Here is a 20,077-nt window from a genome sequence, read left to right on the forward strand (position 1 = left end):
GTACTTAAATACACAATAAAATAAACAGGCAGAAAATGAAACAATAAATAAAGCACAAATAGATACATCCAAAGAGCTTAAATTAAAAAGTTATTACATTTTCTTAAACAAATCTTGTAATATATCAGCAGTATATGTACATTTCTTAATATTAATAATTTGGATAGACTCAAAATAGTTTTGAAATTCAATTTTGAAGGGCTTAAAGTTTGGCCGAGATTTGGAGAAATTAGTTTTATGGATATGAATTTTTCCTGTAGACTTAGTAGATTGACATTAATTCACTGTGTTGTTTTGTTTTTGTTTTCATAACATATTTTGCAGTCTTGCAGGGGTGGACGACAACTGGGACCCAGTTTGGATATTCTGGAAGACGGAGATGTAAATCGGAAATCCACCCTTTTCTTTGTTTTTCCACTACTGATGCAGCTTTTTAGTGTCATGGCACAAAATGTCATCTGTTAACACTATCAAACACAGGACTGACTGCGTGATGCGTAATATCTCCATCATCACCATCTGAGGCATTCGGCTTCTTCACCCACGCTTTTGCTTCACACACACACGCACGCATGCACACGCGCACACACACACACACACACACACACACACACACAAAGGCACGCACGCACTAATGGAGTAACCCCGCCCTCCTCTGGTGCTGCTAAACTATATAAATCACCTGTGTCGAAGTTTGACACAAGGAGCAGACCTGCAGAATCCGACCTGATCGAAGAAGACCGCAGACCCATCTCCAGACCTCTGCTGCACTGAGAGACCACCTGTGGTTCCGACATCGACTGTCACCTCCTAAGTCGTCTCAAAGTAAGTCTTTACACTCTTATCTGTTGTTTGAACATGTTTACACTGTGATAAGACGGGCGCATTCAAATTCCAATACGAATCCGGACGTTGTCATTGCATTTTTACAGTATAGTTTGATCAGCAGCCTGTTCGGTGCAAAGTCTTGAATACAAGTGAAATTACATGGAAACGGATTATTTCGTAACACTTTCTGCAAAAGGGGCTGCTTTCTTAATTTCTTAATAAAAGCCACTTTGTCCAAATGTTTAGTTTAGTTAGGTTTAGCAAATCAAAATGTTTTTAAATTTGTTTATAATTTTGCACTTGGCTAACTGTCCATTTTAAAAGTACACATTCACTTTGATGCTCAGCCTCGTCAGCAGACACAGTCACTCAGGTGTGCGGATCAGATGTCAGGATTGGGGGGGATTTTTTTTTTTTGCCAGTATGCAACTCATACCATGCCACTATAAATCACAACTTCAAAATTCAAAAAGTACTGCACGTGGAATCATTTACTGTTCTTACCTTTCTTGTTCATTTGTCCTAAACAGCCAACAGTGTATCACTGCTTACTGAACAGTTATATTAGTAAATCAGCATTTTACTGAACTGTTATATTAGTAATTTATCATTTTACTGAACTGTTATATTAGTAATTCATCATTTTACTGAACTGTTATATTAGTAAATAATCATTTTACATTACTGTTATATAAGTAAATCATCATTTTACTGAACTGTTACATTAGTAAATCAGCATTTTACTGAACTGTTACATTAGGAAATCATCATTTAATGAACTGTTATATTAGGAAATCATCATTTACTGAACTGATATAATAGTAAATCATTATTTTACTGAACTGTTATATTAGTAAATCACCATTTTACTGAACTGTTATATTAGTAAATCATCATTTTACTGAACTGTTATATTAGAAAGTCATTATTTTACTGAACTGTTATATTAGTGAATCATCATTTTACTTTACTGTTATATTAGTAAATCATCATTTTACTGAACTGTTACATTAGTAAATCATCATTATAAGGGTCATGTAATGTCTGCTCACCCCCAGTTTTTCTTACCATCTTCCTTTTCTCCCAATGTATGGGACTACTGTATGCATAATTCTTGTGCAGTCACACTTAAATGTCCATTTTAAAACTACACATTCACTTTGATGCTCGGCCTCGACTACTTTATACATAATTCATTAATATGGATGAATATGAAAATATGAAGCCTTTTTTTTAAAGCCTGCTGATCATCAGCGTTTGTGTAAGAAACTACCCGTTAATTTGTGTTGTAGTGGAGGAGAGCTGTGGAGTCAGAAATATATTTGTCAAACATTATTTTTTCCACTATTTCTTCTTTCTCATCCTTTGCTGTTCAACTCTGGTATTTTTTTGCTGGTTGATTGCTCTGAAGTCTATGTGTGCCAGATGAGGTCACTTCAAGTCTTGATAGTCTCTCCTGGTTTTGTATTAACATTGCATTATTGCTGACACATACAGTGGTTGACTTGCTCTTTTTCAGTCAAAAAAAATCGTATTACTTGCTTAAACCTTCACAGACAGCGGGAGAAAGAACCTCGACCAGATCTAGAATAATAATAATTATTGTGAGAGGTAGCAAAACAATAAAGAACACCTGCAGCTGTTGTTACTGCCTGATGGTTAAGGAAATATAAAATATGGTATATCATGGTATATATTACTGCGTACAGTGAAGTGAAAACTATTTCATAATGGCTGTGATTATGTTAGGCTGTTTAACTTATGAACAGTGGGGGAGTGGCAAGTTAGCAAGCTTTTATTCTATTTCAGTTTTTTTTTATTATTTTTTTGCAACCACAGAGCAGTCAGACCAGAGATGATGACATTCTTCTCTAAGTTGACTCTTCATTTTAGTGTCATGTGTTCTTATTGATTTGGAGATATGTCAAATTAGAGTTTTTATTGCCTCTTGTCCTATCCCGCCTACAAATATTTAATCCCTGAACGTTATTAGTAGTATTTATAATGATATCACATAAACAAAATATGTCACCTCAGAATAAACTAGAATTAAAATGAAGATGCCACAGCAGTGTCATCAACACATCTTACATGCGAAGCATCTACTATCATTTATGTCCATTCCATGACATCCATCCAGCTCTCTGATGCTGTGTTAATTGGATTTACTGAAGGCAATCAATTTCCTTTGGTTCCTTAGGAACTAAACAGCACTCAGCCAGGGGATTCTGACATTAAGTCAGTCTACAGCCTGAAGAGTTTTCTTTTCACATGATACATATTGACTTGTTTATCTGCTTTACACACCTCTATTTACTCATCAGCCAACTTAGCCAGAGGAGAGATTTCCTTTGAAAATCAAATGACACTGAATATTCCCTCCCTCAGCAAAGGTTTGATACGCACCAAGTTTTGTTTTTCATTAGAAAATAAAGACAAATTTCATTATCAGACCTTATGCCAAGATCACTCCCAATTTCCTTTAGCATTTTCTGAGCTGTATTGTGATTGATTCAAGCAAACATCATTGATAGGATGTGATATTTTCATGAACAGATTCTGACAAATCTAGTTTTGCTTTAATAACTTTGGCTAATTAACTTCCATTACTGCCCACATGTTGCTGACCCTTTACAGATGGCCATGATGCTGAAGCCATGGAGAGTGCTGGTGGCAGTAGTGCTGTGTGTGATGGTGTGTCTGGGAACGTTGACAGACGCTTACCCCCCCAAACCTGAGAACCCCGGTGAAGATGCCCCACCCGAAGAGTTGGCCAAGTACTACACCGCCCTGAGACACTACATCAATCTGATCACCAGGCAGAGGTCTGTTCTCACTCTCACACACACACTCTCACATACACACACACTCTCTCACATACATAAGCACATACACACACACACACACGCACACACACACACACACACACACACACACACACACACACACACACACACACACAGTACATATACATGGCACAAGTAAGGGTGTAGCTCTTTGGTTAGGTTTAGATCAGGAACTGTACAACTTGGGGTGGGTAGGAGGGCTGAATCCTATTTTTATTATATCTTCACTGAAGCCAACATAAAGGACTAATAAATATGAATGAGTAGCCTGGGAACTTTAATAACCAATGGGGCACTTGTTAGTCCCCCTGATAAATCAGACAAGGAGATAAGATATAAATCCGGGATCCCTCCACTGCTCTACCTTCAAAGTCAGACTTTTTACCCTTTAGCAAGAAGAAAGATGACAATACCTTTCACCTTTTCTGTTCCCTCCTTCATCATTCTAACACAGTCCCCTGGGGTAAATCTTCATGTATATATGGAGGGTCCTCATGAAGCTTGATGGAGATATCATCCTTCTATGTGATGGACCATATGTGGGTTTTAAGGTGTTAAGCTAATAAAAGTGTAACAGCAGCTGAACTGAGTTAGCTGTTTTTGCTTCCTCCCGTTTGCTCCTTTAGTCCATATTTCATTTTGTTTGAGCAAAGTCATTACAGCGACTGAGTTGTGAGTTTCTTGCTCTTACTTAAGCTTGAAGCTCTGTCGATGTTTGCCCCCACCCCCTACCTTAACATCCTCCCTTCACCCGTGCATGGCAGCTCAGTAGATTAGATTACTGGCCACTCTCCAAAACCTCCAGGCCTCCAAATCAATGGGACCAGAGCAATAAAAGCTGTGCAGATGGACCCAAGAAAGAATCCCAAATCCACTTAGCGGGGCCTGAGTCAAGGTCTGCTGCTCTCAGGTATAAAATTCTCTCGTATGGAATTGTCAAATTGAATTTTTTTTTTATTTGAAGCAGTCTGGCTCATGAGCTTTCTTTTCCTATTCATGAAAGCCAAATAGGTCATTTATGTTTATATATAATAATGCCATAGCAAGTCAATTGGTTTAGAGTAGAAGGTATTACATTTCACTGGAGAGTTGCAGATGCAAAAAGATCCTATGTGTTAAAGGTTACTAATGGTTAGAAGGTTGGGCTGTATCAAATCAAATGCTGGGTAATGTGATGCTGTCACCGTTTGGTTGTAAAACTGATGGATCTAGGCAGTCAGGTGCCTTTGGTGCATAACTACATACTGCAGTTCATAGCACTGTATTCATGAACAAATATACTGGTGTCTCTACTAAAGACATGCAACTCAGAGCTGGAGCTAAAACTGAAGTCATATCTGTCTTTTTTCTGGATATTTTGGGGTTTAGCAGTCTGAGGAGTTTATATTCTTCAAGTTACAATTTAATATTGTGTTTAAGCTGATACTAGTGCTTTACACCAGGATTCAATATTTCTCCAACGGTATGTCAACTAATTTCAGCTGCTTTCAGCTCTTACACTTTGAAAGAACCCTTCAAACTAGGAGTTGGCGATATGACGATATGAGATGGTGAAGGATCAGAACATGTTGACGATCTGCCAAAGCAGAGAGATGGTAGTACCGTCTGTAGGGCACATTCTATCCACTGTGGTTCTCTACTCTGCACAGACACATCAGGTATTTTTTTTTCCTCAGCCAAATCACACTGTGGCTAGTCCACCTAATGCACCGCCCTAAAGATACGCCGATCGACCAATCATAGTGAACTACAGGCAGTGACGAGAGTAGCTGGAAGTGATGGCTGAAAAAATGAAATTGAAACTCGTCCTAACAGCACGTGAGCGTCAGACTATTTTGTCGCATCGACACTGTCTGTCCACACTTATTCACAGAATGTGTGGAACAAGATGCTTTAGGCAGCATTGTCTTAAATGTCCATTGTTCTTTGCCCAAGTTGGCAAAACTACAAAAACTGATTAAAAAATATTCAGAAAGGTTCTTTGGCCTAAACGCTCTGTTATATATTTTTTCTTTTAGGGCTATGTTTTTACATAGGGAAATACTTTGGTTGAACTATTCAGTAACTTGCAAATAATTAAAAATCAATGTAAAAAACGCAATAAAATTGTGATGCTAAATTTACTGTAAAATAAAATTGTGATATTTTTGCCACATCACCCACCCCCACTGCTAACCCTTTCAGGGTTAAAAATAGGGTCCATCTTCCACCAACACGGAACGGATTATTTCATAACACTTTCTGCAATAGGGTACTTTCTTAATGAAAGCCACTTTGTCCAAATGTTTATGTGCATAATTCTTGTGCACTCACACTTTAAAAAAAACACATTTTTTTGGCTAAATGTCCGTTTTAAAACTACACATTCACTTTGAGGCTCAGCCTCAACTACTTTATGCATAATTCATTAATATGGATGAATATGAAAATATGAAGCCCTTTTTTTTTATCATCAGCGACTGTGTAAGAAACTCCCATTAGTTCATGTGCTTTATCTCCTATCAACATCCCTCATATTAGACACATGTCAAAGTTTCCTTGGGTGAGACACTGCACCCCAAATTTCTCCTGATGCTTTGCATGTGTGTGTGAATATGTGTTTGAGTAATTAGATTAGATGATGGGCAGGTAGCCTTTGCCAGCAGTGTATGAATGTCTGTGTTAAAGGGTGACCATGACAAGTTGTGTAAAAAGCCCCTTTAGGTGTGAGTGCGCCCTAGTGGACGGATGACTAGAAAGGAGCCCATAGATGTCCATTCAAAAATTTTGTAGGACATTCCCTGCAAAGACCTATGCAATTTGAAAAATAAAATAGTTAATAGTTGTCATACACTTTGTTTTGTTGTAGTTTAGTTAGATGAGTTTATAAAGAGTGAAAGCACTTCTCTGAATTTAATGAAATTAGAAGAATATATAATTAAAAAATGATGGCCTGGTATTTGTTTTTGGGAAAGCGGTTTGACTCTGATGTAAGGTAATACAGGAGAAGCACAATTTGCAAACCATAAATTGGATAGAATGAGCAAGAAAGGAAGAAGATGAGAAAGGATAATATATGGACAGAGAAAGCAGAAATAAGGAAACACAGGTGAATATTGTCAAATGGAGAGAAAAACAGTCAGATAAAATAAGAGCAGCAGGACTCAGGGAAATAAATGGGTACAGACGGGCCATTATAAGGGGGGGATAACATTTTATATCCTGATGTGTGGCACTGCCTGAGACACAGTTGTTTGATAGCCTTCCTATAACGCAAGACACTCACATACGCGTGTGTGCGTGTGTGCGTGTGTGCGTGTGTGCGTGTGCGTGTGTGTGTGTGTGTGTGTGTGTGTGTGTCGAAGCAGAAGATTGGGTGCTGGGAGCACAGTGGGAGGTAAAACAGGTGGTGGATGGGAAAACAGAGGAACTGCAGGTTGCACTTTCGGGATTGTGTTGCAAAGTGGTGTTTCACACACTTAAGCACACACATTAGGAAGTAAACTTCCTCTTTAACGGCTCTATGGTTTTGCATCTGCGGCTCTCTTGGAACCCTGGTTTTCTTATCATGATAGTAATAAGACTCATCCAGACTTGGAAATGGCACCCTCTTAAACACAATGGCATTAAATGCACACACACACACACACACACACACACACACACACACACACACACACACACACACTTGTATGCACAGCCTGAATCTCACTGTGAAATGAAAGCATTAGGAAGCCAATAAATTAAAAAGCAGACAATCAGGGTAAGAAAATGGATAAACAGTAGGGGTATGCCTCTCTCCCTTATAAGACGATCTGGGGCCTGTTTCACAAAGCAGGTTTAGTGAAAACTCTGAGTATGTTAACCCTGAAATGAGGGAAACTCTGAGTTTTCCGTTTCACAAAGGGAGGTAACTCAAACCAGAGAGAGAGGGGTAACTCTAGCCTGTTTCACAAAGGGAGGTAACTTAAACTCTCGGTCAGTTACCATGGTAACATGCTCTCTGAAACTAACCTGGTCGGGACCTGGTTTTTCTCAGAAAACCTTGAGTTTCTCTCTGTCTCCGCCCTCTTTCAGCCACACACGGTGTTTCATTTCCTCATTCATTCAGTCAGCGGGCGAGTTTTGGCGTAGTATAGTTCTGCTATAGTTCCGTCAGTTTTTTCAGAAAATCACTGCAAACATCAGTCATTAGAAGTTATATTAGGTGGCGACTATTTCACTACCATGGCGTGTCCTTCTGATAACAATCCCGTGGATGAAGCTGCAGCATTACTGCGCAGATGATTATATATTCGTCGGGAGATGATTATCAGACTATTGATTATAGATGTTCTTGCATTTCCAGGCAATTCTCTGTTTGAGCGGTACCGTTTCATGTCACAGCAGATATTCTGTGTTGCGCTGCGTTTTTTTGCAAACGGGAGTTTTTGTATACAACGTATAAAAGTCATTCAGTAGGCCTACATTAGAAATTATATTAAGTGGTGAATATTTACACTACCATGGCGTGTCATTTTGATAACGATCCCGTGAATGAAGGTGACGCATTTCGCAAAGAGAATTAAATATTCGTCGGGAGATGATTATCAGACCGCGCATAGACGTCCTTAATATGCTGCAGCCATAATTACAAAATGAATGAAATGGATCTTTTGAGCAAGCTGAATGTATTTGACTCAGCGTTTCTAAATATAATCCCAGCTTTTCTTGCAATTCATAGGTTCAAAAGTGTGTGCTTTTAGTTGGGTTACCGGTATATTAACTACTCCTATATTGCCTTCTGATCCAGAATATCACCTATAATGCGAGGGGGCTGAATACGGCACAACACCGTTTCATGTCACAGTCCATCTCACCCCTCCTTACATTTCCAACATTAACAGCCAGTAATGCTTTCATATCACAGCAGATATTGTGTGTTGCGCTGCGTTTTTTTTGCAAATGGGAGTTTTTTATACAACATTGATATGTTGTATAAAAAACAGCCACTTACGGTAATATTTACTTTACGATGTAAAACCTGCTCAAAATGAGGCGTCACCATGAGACTGTGCTGAGATTTTACCTGTTTGAAAAATGTTTTTATGTTTCATCTTAAGCTGCGCTTCTCCCCCGCGGGGTTGCACTTAAATGAAATAAATGAATAGGCTCCCACTCAAGCAGTTTCCCTGTGATGTTACTGTGATTGCAACAGGACTACATTTAAACTTACGCACTGACCCGAGCAGCAATGTTCTCCCGCACGTCTCCCTCTCTTTTGCTGCTGCAGCGGAGTAAACCTGCTCAAACTCTCCGTATGAGCGCATTAATATTTCCATTTCCAGTTGAAGCGTAGCCCTTCGCTTCCCCGTTGCCATGGTGACTCGTCGAATCAGGGCTCCATTGATACTGTCTTTTTTTACTTGTGGTGCACGCGCTTAACTCCAGGTCAAACTACTCTGAGTTGATCAACCTAACGCAAATCTGCTGTTCTGGAACCGAAAACTCTGAGTTTCCTATCTCAGAGTAGATCAACTCAGAGTTCCGGGTTAGACTCAGAGTTTTTTGAACCTGCTTTGTGAAACAGGCCCCTGATACGTATCCAGTTACATGGGCTACAATGTGATGTATGTCTTGGAAATGGCACAGTCAGTAAAGGGTAGTTTAAAGTGTAAACAGAAAGGGTAAACACATCGCAGAGCTGCTTACTGAGGAGTCGGATAGGACAGAGTTAATTATTAGTGATGTCCAAATAAAGCTTCATGAACCTTTAGTTGTATTTGTTGAGGCCACTAGATGGAGCTCTTGTTTTAAAGAAAAGGGCTCAATGAATCACCATTCATTGATTCAGAGTGTTTTCAACCCTTTGTTGAACAAAGAGCTCCAATTAATGGTCTCAGAAAATAATGAAAAGGGTTCATGAAGCTTCATTTAGACATCGTTATTAAGTATCATTTGTAGTGACCTGTTTGTCAAGTCATGAGGGAAAATCGAAGACAAATGGTTTCATTTCAGAATAATATGTCATTGTGTTTATTACTTTTTCAAAAAACACCGGTAGACAGAAAATGCTCTGCCTACTGTGTGAACAAACCAACTCTACATGTCACAAAAGACATGACTTTACTCCGTGCAAGGTCTTAGGTTCTGCGCAACAAAACAGGCTATAGAAGCCACGTGTCTGTGTTTTACGTGTTTTTGCTTGTTCTAGCTGCAACTTTCCCGTGTCATCTCAATAAGATTTGTTGTGCAGTCGCCAACTTCCTAGCTGTTCTACTTTGGATTTTAGCTCTGATGGTGCACTCTTAACCGTGTCGACCATGTTATTCCTCACAAGCAACCATAGCAACACTGAACGTTACTCTAACGTTATAATATACTATACTTATAATACTTACTCATACTATAGCAACAAAGTATGGTCAATGGGTTCACAACTTCTTAATTGGGCAATCGACCAGTTCATTTACATTTATTAATACATTTGGGCCTGATATATTAGTTGCATCTTTAACGTTAAAATCTGTTTCAGATTTGGATCGTTGAATATTTACACCCCTAATAAACAGAGAAGAGAAGGCAAAATATGCATTCGTTTTGAATGTCTCACAATATATAACATTCACACTATGGGCTACCACAATCAACAACAAGGTTTCAATCAGGGCTGGAGTGGGACCACTTTTAAGCCCGGGAGTTTCAGGCCCAAGACCGGTAGAAACATGAAATTGAATTAATGAGGCGACTCTTACTATCGTGTAATTTTATTCATGACATGTTTGAAATGTATAGAAGTTAAATATTATGTCAACAATTTAACAAAAAACAATAGCCCATTTCACTTAAAACAATATGCTGGCTTAAAATTTAAACAAAACATTTGAAATAAAAAAATTGATGAGGCATATTGCTCAGTTGTTTTGATTTATACTTGGTCTCACTATCTCCTCTCTCAGAATCTGACTCATCTGTATTGCATGGCAATAAAAAGGCAGAAGGGCATGGACACTGTGATGTCATGACCCCATTTATGCGGCACAATGAACTCTGTTTAGTCTGGCATACCTCCGAATTATAGCCTAATGTTAACTTCATTCTAAATATTTTGATATCATATATAATCTATCATCCCTTCTGCTGTGTGTTATCTAATCTTACATGAAATAACTTCAAATTGTTTACTCTGTTATCCTCTCTACCTGTCCATTGTGCAGTCATGGCCTCCTCATCATCCTTTTCAGCAGTGGACTGGCTTATCTGCTGCTCGGAGGCTACACAAAACATCAAGAGTCATTTTATTGGATTTACTGGAGGTTTTAAATCAATATATTAAAATTATGTGATTTGGCATATATTGGGCGATAATAATGGTTAAATATTTCAATTAATTTGCTATTGTACACGCAAACAGGTTGACAAAACAATAATGGCTGATATAAGCATAATAATGACACTGCTACTGATCAGAACTGGTGCTTTTACTGGGTGATTGCCACTAAAGTTCAAGTAGAATTAACTTACATAGAGATAATCTACAAGGTAGATTTCATATTTGTACATGTGCATTTAAACATCTAATCAGTAAAAGGAAGTGACTTTGATGAGAGAAATCAGTAAGAACATTTGGAGAAACGCTCAGTCTGAGCGGCTCGGTTGGTGGTTTACATTAAAACAAGACTAAGGGTCTAAAATGCTAAGGCAAGTATACTAACATTCTTAAAATGACAGTTTTAATGTTAAAATGTTCACCATCTTGGTTTAGCAAGGTTAGCATTCTCATGAGCATTAAACATGAAGTAAAAATTTGGCTGATGGGAATGTCATTCATTTTGCATGTATATAGTCATAAAAAAAGCATTGGGCTGATTGAAATGTTGAAAATTGAAGGGATTACTCATTCACAGGGACATGACTCTCTCATCTCATCTTCAACCGCTTATCCGGGGTCGGGTCCCGGGGGCAGCAGCTTTAGCAGGGGACCCCAAACTTCCCTTTCCCGGGCCACATTAACCAGCTCTAACTGGGGGATCCTGAGGCGTTCCCAGGCCAGTGTTGAGATATCATCCTAGTCCTGGGTCTTCCCTGAGGCCTCCTCCCAGATGGATGTGCCTGGAACATCTCCCTATGGCGCCAAGGGGGCGTCCTTACTAGATGCCCGAACCACCTCAACTGGCTCCTTTCAACGCATAGGAGCAGGGGCTCTACTCTGAGTTCCTCACGGATGGCTAAACTTCTCACCCTATCTCTAAGGGAGACTCCAGCCACCCTCCTGAGAAAACCCATTTCTGCTGCTTGTACCCGCGACCTCGTTCTTTTGGTCATGACCCAGCTTTCATGACCATAGGTGAGGGCAGGAACGAAGATTGACAGGTAGATCGAGAGCTTTGCCTTCCTTCCGGCTCAGCTCTCTTTTCGTCACAACCGTGCGGTAGAGCGACTGCAACATCGCCCCTGCTGCACCAATTCTCCAGCCAAACTCACGCTCCATCGTCCCCTCACTCGTGAACATGATCTCGAGGTACTTGAACTCCTTCACTTGGGGTAAGGACTCATTCCCTACCTGGAGTAAGCAGTCCACCGATTTCCTGCTGAGAGCCATGGCCTCAGATTTAGAGATGCTGATCCTAATCACAGCTGTTTCACATTCGGCTGCGAACCGATCCAGTGAGTGCTGAAGGTCACTGACTGACGATGCCATCAAAAAGCAGAGACGAGATCCTCAGCCGACCGAACGGCAATCCCGCCCCACCACGACTACGCCTCGATATCCTGTCCATGAAAATCACGAACAGGATTGGTGACAAAGCGCACCCCCCACCGGGAACGAATCCGACTTACTGCCGAGGATCCGGACACAGCTCTCGCTTTGGGTGTACAGAGATTGGATGGCCCACAGAAGTGACCCCCTCACCCCATACTCCCGCAGCACCTCCCACAGTATCTCCCGAGGGACCCGGTCATATGCCTTCTCCAGATCCACAAAACACATGTAGACTGGATGGGCATACGCCCAGGCCCTCTCCAGGATCCTTGCGAGAGTGAAGAGCGGGTCCGTTATTCCACGTCCAGGACGGAATCCGCATTGTTCCTCTTCAATATGAGGTACGACTATAGGACCAACCCTCCTTTCCAGCACCTTGGAGTAGACTTTACTAGGGAGGCTGAGTAGTGTGAAACCCCTGTAATTGGCACACACTCTCTGGTCCACCTTTTTAAATTGGGGAACCACCACCCCAGTCTTCCACTCCCTTGGCACTGTCCCGGACTTCCATGCAATGTTGAAGAGATGTGTCAACCAAGACAGCCCCTCCCAACCCACAGCTTTTAGCATTTCTGGACGAATCTCATCAATCCCTGGGGTTTGCCACTGTGGAGTTGTTTGACTACCTCAGTGACTTCCGCCAGAGATATTGACAATGATTTCCCATCAGCCTCCAGTTGTGCCTCTACAAAAGAGGGCATGTTAGTCGGATTAAGGAGTTCCTCAAAGTGCTCCTTCCACCGCCGATTACCTCATCGGCTGAGGTCACCAGCGTCCCGTCCTTACTGTAAACAGCTTGGATGGTTCCCCGTTTCCCCCTCCTGAGATGCCGAATGGTTTTCCAGAAGCACCTTGGTGCCGCCCGAAAGTCCTTCTCCATGACTTCTCCGAACTCCTCCCGTACCCGCTGCTTTCCCTCTGACACAGCAGAGGCTGCAGCCCTCCTGGCCCGTCGGTACCTTGCAACTGCTTCCGGAGTCTTCTGGGATAACATATCCCGGAATGCCTCCTTCTTCAGTCTGACAGCTTCCCTGACCACCGGTGTCCACCACGGTGTTCGAGGGTTACTGCCCCTTGAGGCACCTAAGACCTTGAGGCCACAGCTCACCGCTGCAGCATCAGCAATGGAGGCTTTGAACATTGCCCACTCCGGTTCAATGCCCCCAACCTCCACAGGGATGCCAGAAAAGCTCCACCCGAGGTGTCTCTCGGACAGGGGCCTCCTCCAGACGTTCCCAGTTCACCCGCACTACTCGTTTGGGCTTACCTGGTCTGTCCAGAATCTTCCCCCATTCTCTGACCCAACTCATCACCAGATGGTGATCAGTTGACAGCTCTGCCCCGCTCTTCACTCGAATGTCCAAAACATATGGCCTCAGATCAGAATACGATCACAAAATCGATCATCGACCTTTGGCCTAGGGTGCTCTGGTACCACGTACACTTATGAGCATCCTTATGTTCGAACATGGTGTTAGTTATAGACAATCCGTGACTAGCACAGAAGTCTAATAACTGATGACCACTCGGATTTAGAGCCCCATATAGGACTCCATTCAGGGTCTCCAAGTAGGCTGAATACTCTGAACTGCTGTTCGGTGCATATGCACAAACAACAGTCAGTTTTCCCCGCTACCACCCGCAAGCGTAAGGACGCGACCCTCTCGTCCAACACCACGGCGCTCAGCCGGGGGTTTGTGAGTATCCCCACACCCGCCCGGCACCTCACATCCTGGGCAACTCCAGAGAAGAATAGGGTCCAACCCCTATCCAGAAGTATGGTTCCAGAACCGAGACTGTGTGTGGACGTAAGCCCCACCAGGTCTAACTGTTAGCGCTCCACCCCCCGCACAAGCTCCGGCTCCTTCCCCGACAGAGAGGTGACATTCCATGTCCCCAGAGCTAGCCTCTGCTGCTCGTGTCTGGTCCATCAAGGCCCCTCACCTTCACTGACACCCGTGCAGCAGCGCACCCGACCAAAGTGGTTCCTCCTGCGAGTGGTGGGCCCACAGGATGGAGAGGAGGGAGGTGCCACGTCACTTATTCGGGCTGTGCCCGGCCGGCCGCCGTGGCAAAACCAGCCAGCAGGCACTCGCCGCTGAGCCCTCCGTCTGGGCCCGGCTCCTCGTTTGTCCATTGAGTCTTTGTGAACCATTCTTAGTCGGGCCCCTCGCCTGAGACCACTCTGCCATGGGAGACCCTACCAGGAGCACTAGGCTCCAGAACACACAGCCCTCAGGTTCACAGGGACACACAAACCTCTCCACCACGATAAGGTGATGGTTCCTGGAGAGGAGGGACATGAATGTGTACCAAATTACAATTCATACAATAGTTATTATAGACATTTCACTCAAAACCACAAATGTCCCTGGACGATGGTGGCTTCTGAGGAAAACTCGGATCACTAAGGTCTTTAGCAGTGCTTTAAGTGGGCCAGTACGCACCGTTATGTAGTACCCCCACTTCTAGATTTTACCCCCTGGCGTAACGAGACTTTTCTTGGCTTACCGGGACGTCCCACAAGCTCCTTTTACTTTTCTCTCCAAATCTGTCTCTGATTCAAGACAGTTAACCTACATTACCCGGGGTGCACTACATTACACTTGCCTCTCTGCTCTCGTGGTAGGTTATTACGCACTCGTTTGTAGTCACAGAACTGGAACGTCACATTAACCTATCATCCACAGCAAAGTTGGATAAACAGGCAACAGCGGAAGATTAAAACAACAGTAAAGTTGACCTGGCTCCTAAAAGGCACAAAGAGAATGTGAATGATGACAGAACTCTCCTACAGTCAAAGATTACTGAACCAGAAAATGCAGGTCAGCAACAACAAGCTAACACTAAAGCTAGCAATCCATCTAACAGTCATGCCACTAGAATGGCTAAAAATGGCTGTCTTTGTCTCTCTCCCAGGTATGGTAAGCGTTCAACTCAGGAGGATGTGGTTGCAGAGCTGCTGTTTGGCGGCGACAGCAACAGAGACCAGAGATCAAGGTAAAGAGTCTCACACACATCAGCTGAAGGAGTCATGTGACCTCTAATGAACTTATATTAATGTTGATCATTTATACAAGCAACTTAACATTTCTCCTTGTGTTCATCAACAGATATGACGACTCCTACGTATGGTGACTCCGCCACCCCTCTGCTTACTCATCGGGCATTCCCTCTGGCTGTCTCCCACAATACACCTGGAGGGGCCGACATGAGCCTCTGACCTCTGGCCCCTTAACCTAGCCTCAACCGAAGACCATCACTGACCGGAACACAAGCTCTCTCTGTCTTTCTTGTCGCCGTCTTGCATCCCTCAAATTACAATAAAATTGTACATAATTTATTATTGAAATTTAAAAAAAAATATATATATATACAGTATATATATATATATATTTATGAGATCAGAGCTACTAATCTTGGAACTGCGTGTGTTAGAGAGCATCGCCCCTCTAATGTCTGTTAAGAGGAAGAAATTCTTGTTTTACTGTTCCTACTGTAACATCAGAATAAATTAATAAAACTGTACTGTGTTGTTACATTTTTTGACGAAGCAAAAAGGTTTTCTCCGGGGAGTCATGTAATAATACTGTCTATTCGTTTTATATCCTAATCTTAATCCCTCTGGATAATGGATCATTACAGTTTTCACGCTTTAATATTAGCTGATGATTAACAGCAGGTTAGTTTTATTTACAAGACCATTATTACCATACTCACAGAATCAGTAATTTCCTGAAACGGTTGGTTACTGTAGTTTTTAATATAGTAATATTAATATATTTTATTGACATACTCAAAAGACACTACTAGGGGCGACTGTGGCTCAGAGCAGGTCGTCGTCCATTCGAGAGATCGGCGGTTCGATCCCCACCTCCCCCTGCCCACATGTCAAAGTGTCCTTGGGCAAGACATTGAACCCCGAATTGCTCCTCGTGCTGCACATGGGTGTGTAAATGTGGTGTGAATGATTAGATTAGATGTCATGTAGATGTCTACTGCCATCAGTGTGATTGTCTGTGTGAATGGGTGAATGTGACAAACACTGTGAAAGCGCCCTGAATAGTCAGAAGACTAGAAAGGTGCTATATAAGTACAAGTCCATTTACCATCCATTTACTACAACGGGCGGTATACGGTATACACATCATACAACATTAATCACACATAAAAAAAAACAGTTCTGATGGGTGAGTGATTACTTATTTCTATAGCACTTTAACAAAGTTACATGGTGCTTTCCAGAAAAAACGGAATATAACACCAAACAGACTGTGAAATCGTGAAAACAATCAAACATAAACATTGGAGGGTATATTAAAAGGCTATGGTGCAATGATAAAACCTACCAACAAATTAAATATTCATTAACACTTCCCTATGGTTTTGAGAAGGGAATTAAAAGATGGTAAGTGTTATGTCCGAGACCTGTTGTGCCCTATTTTACTGTGTACCTGGAGTTTCTCCTCCCTCCTTGACTCCTTTTCTGTCACCCGCTGCTGGACTTAAACCTACCACCCACACTCTCTCCCTGCAGCCACGATTAGCAGCATTGTCTCCAGACACCATTTTGTCCACCCTTTATTACTTTTGTAACAATAAACTTACTTTTCTTACATTTAACCTTTGTTTGAGTAGTATGTGTTGCTTCTCTCGAGCTGGGCTCCTAACGTTAAGGTTATGGTGAATCTGATCTCAATAGGCAGAGAGTTCCACAGTCTTGAGACTCGGACAGCAAAGGCCTGGTCCCCTTTGGTCACAAGCTGGAATCTTGGAACAACCACCAGAGCTGCATCTACTGATCTGTGGGAACCAAGCCCCCACCATAGCGACTTCCTGGTTGATCCAATCAGGAAGAGCAAAAAACTGCAGTTTTCTGAGGGTCCACTAGGGGCAAGTTTCATAATAGAGAAAGAGAGAATGCCTTTGTTTGTCCCGCAAGGGGGAATTCACTTTTCACTCTTTTGTTGTGTTTTTTTAACACACACACAGGCTTCAAATATGCACACATGCACAAAGAGGTCCTATATACTGTATGCATTAATGGAGAGATGAAGAGTGAGAGGGCTGCCCCATGAGAAGCGCCCAGAGCAATTTTTGCACCATTGACCCCCATGTTATACAGGCCATTTCCACAGCATAATTAAACCTATTTAAGGCCTGGTACAAAAAAAACCTTCTAGTCTGTATGTTTAGGTCATAGCTCCATGACAACACTGAGGGGGCTGAATTTTTTTGGACCAGGCTAGTTTTTATTTTACTGGAGGTTAAAGTTGATGAATAATTAGGGGCGTGGCCTCTTGAGTGACACCTCGCCGCTGGCCCTCACTTCTCCTCTGAGGTATACGTTAGCCGGATGGACGTATCTCCCTCCCCCCAACATCGCATACATGCCCTTTTTTTGGTAAGAGTAAATGAGGCGGAGGCAAAGTCAGACAAGGTGGCGACTCCCGTAGGCGAGTACGATTGGATCAAGTTGAGAGAACGGACCCCGTCGGGAATGCTACATCCATTTTTTACACCCAGGCACATAGGGGGTCAACAAATCTTGATCAAATATTTTGGAGCTATGCCATCTAATACTTTAAAAGTGATTAACATTTTAAAATCAATACGGAGCATTACAGGTAGCCAATTTAAACTTGCTTGCACAGAAGTGATGTGTTTGTAATATCATAGATGTGCCATCCATGTCCTTTAGGGTGACTGTGTGTGCCACCAGTGGCACTAAACACACGTCTCGTCCTTTTGCGCTGCCGTCACTGGTGCGTCATTTCAGGGTCTAGGATCATCTGGTCCGACAGGTATGGACGCCACACTGCTTCACCGCATTGGTCGCTCGGTTCTCTGTGTGCTCACGGCATTTGTGTTGTCTTGTAGGGCGACTGATTATGCGCCGCTCCAGCTTCCCCATATGTGCTGTGGTGTATTTCTGGCTGGATAAGTGTCCTCTCTTTTGGCGATGTAGTAGATGCTGTCTGACGGCTAACGCTAGTGTGGCCTCAATAAATCAGTTTATTGTGGTCGCTGCTGTGTTGTTTGCCGATGTTTTGTCTTCACGCCGCTTTTGTTTGTTTGTTTATTTGGATCCCCTTCAGCTTCAGCATAGCTAGATCCAAAATCAACTGTGTGAAGGCAATTCAGGTGACTGAGTAAGTTGAGTCGGGTGTGTTCTTGCTCGGTTAGAATGAAAACCTGCAGCCACAGAGGCCCTTTACTGGATCAGTTTGACACCCCTGATCTAGATGAATGGGTATGTTTTGGCCACAAGTTCAGCACACTGTTCTGTGCGGATGAAACTGTCTTTCTTAGAATTGATTTCTTTGTTTGTATGGGATTTTTATACTGAATGTAACAGTGAAATCCTTTTCTGTCTGCCAGCACAATCTCTCTTCACATTGCTCTAGGACAAATTTGGGAATCATTTACTGTGCTTACCTTTCTTGTTTATTTTTCTAAATGGCCAACAGCTCTTATCACTGTTTACTTAACTGTTATATTAGTAAATCATCATTTTAAGGGTCTCCGGCATGTAATGTCTACTCAACCCCAGTTCTTCTAAACATCTTCCACTTCTCCCAGTGTAAGGGACTACTTTATGCATGATTAATTGATATGGATGAATATCCAAATATAAAGCCCTTTTTCAAAACCTGCTGATCAACAGTGTCTGTGTAAAAACATTTGATTAATTTTGAATAATTTACATTCACTCACTCATCTTCAACCGCTTATCCGGGACCGGGTCCCGGGGGCAGAAGCTATAGCAGGGTATCCCAAAATTCCCTTTCCTGGCCCACATTAACCAGCTCTAACTGGGGGATCCTGAGGCATTCCCAGGCCAGTGTGGAGATATATTCTACCTAGTCCTGGGTCTTCCCTGAGGCCTCCTCCCATCTCAGTGCAAAGGAGCAGCGACTCCTCACGAATTGCAGAACTTCTTACCCTATCCTTAAGGGAGACTCCAGCCCCCTCCTGAGAAAACCCATTTTGGTTGCTTGTACTCGGGACCTCGTTCTTTCTGTAATGACCCGGCTTTTCAACATAGGTGAGGGTAGGAACGAAAATTGACCAGTAGATCTTTTCCCGGTAAAGTGCTTGCAATTCCGCCACAACTGATCCGATTCTCCGGCCAAACTCACCCTCCATCGTCCCCTCACTGGTGAACATCCCATGAAGATCCCGAGGTACTTGAAGTCCTTCATTCGGGGTAAGGACTCATTCCCTACCCAAAGTAGGCATCCAACGGTTTCCTGCTGAGAGCCATGGCCTCCGATTTAGAGGTGCTGATCCTCATCCCAGCGTTTCACACTCGGCTGAGAACTGATCCAGTAAGTACTGAAGGTCACAGACTGACGATTAGGGCGCACTCACACTGTCCATCCTTACCGTGCCCAGGGACATTTCACGGCTAAAGTCTAGTTTGTTTTACCAGTGTGAGTGCAACCGTCTGCTTGCTGTCCATGGCCCGTTTGGGAGAGGTGGCTTTTGTAAAGCATGTTTTCACAATACACGAGCACGAGGCCTACGGCGGTTCTGACGTCATTTGATGTGCGCCTGTTCAGACATGGAAAAATAGAAGGACGGACCATGAGGGGACATTTAAAACAATGGCGGCGAAAGGTTCACGTTGGTGTGATGTGGAGGTGGAGTGTTTACTGAAGATTTGTCAGTTGGACAA

At 42.6% G+C, this 20,077-nt stretch overlaps 1 protein-coding gene across 1 annotated transcript; it reads left to right on the forward strand.

The window, feature by feature from the left end:
• Nucleotides 1-3,465: 3,465 nt before the first annotated feature.
• pyya (peptide YYa) lies at nucleotides 3,466-15,534 on the forward strand (the record flags this gene model as incomplete). Its single annotated transcript, XM_083931845.1, has 3 exons — nucleotides 3,466-3,653; nucleotides 15,316-15,396; nucleotides 15,510-15,534. 3 exons carry the CDS (start codon nucleotides 3,466-3,468, stop codon nucleotides 15,532-15,534), a joined length of 294 nt encoding a protein of 97 aa, XP_083787971.1.
• Nucleotides 15,535-20,077: the final 4,543 nt, after the last annotated feature.

Source organism: Echiichthys vipera, assembly GCF_963691815.1.
Source record: "Echiichthys vipera genome assembly, chromosome: 17".
Classification (NCBI taxonomy): Eukaryota; Metazoa; Chordata; class Actinopteri; order Perciformes; family Trachinidae; genus Echiichthys; species Echiichthys vipera.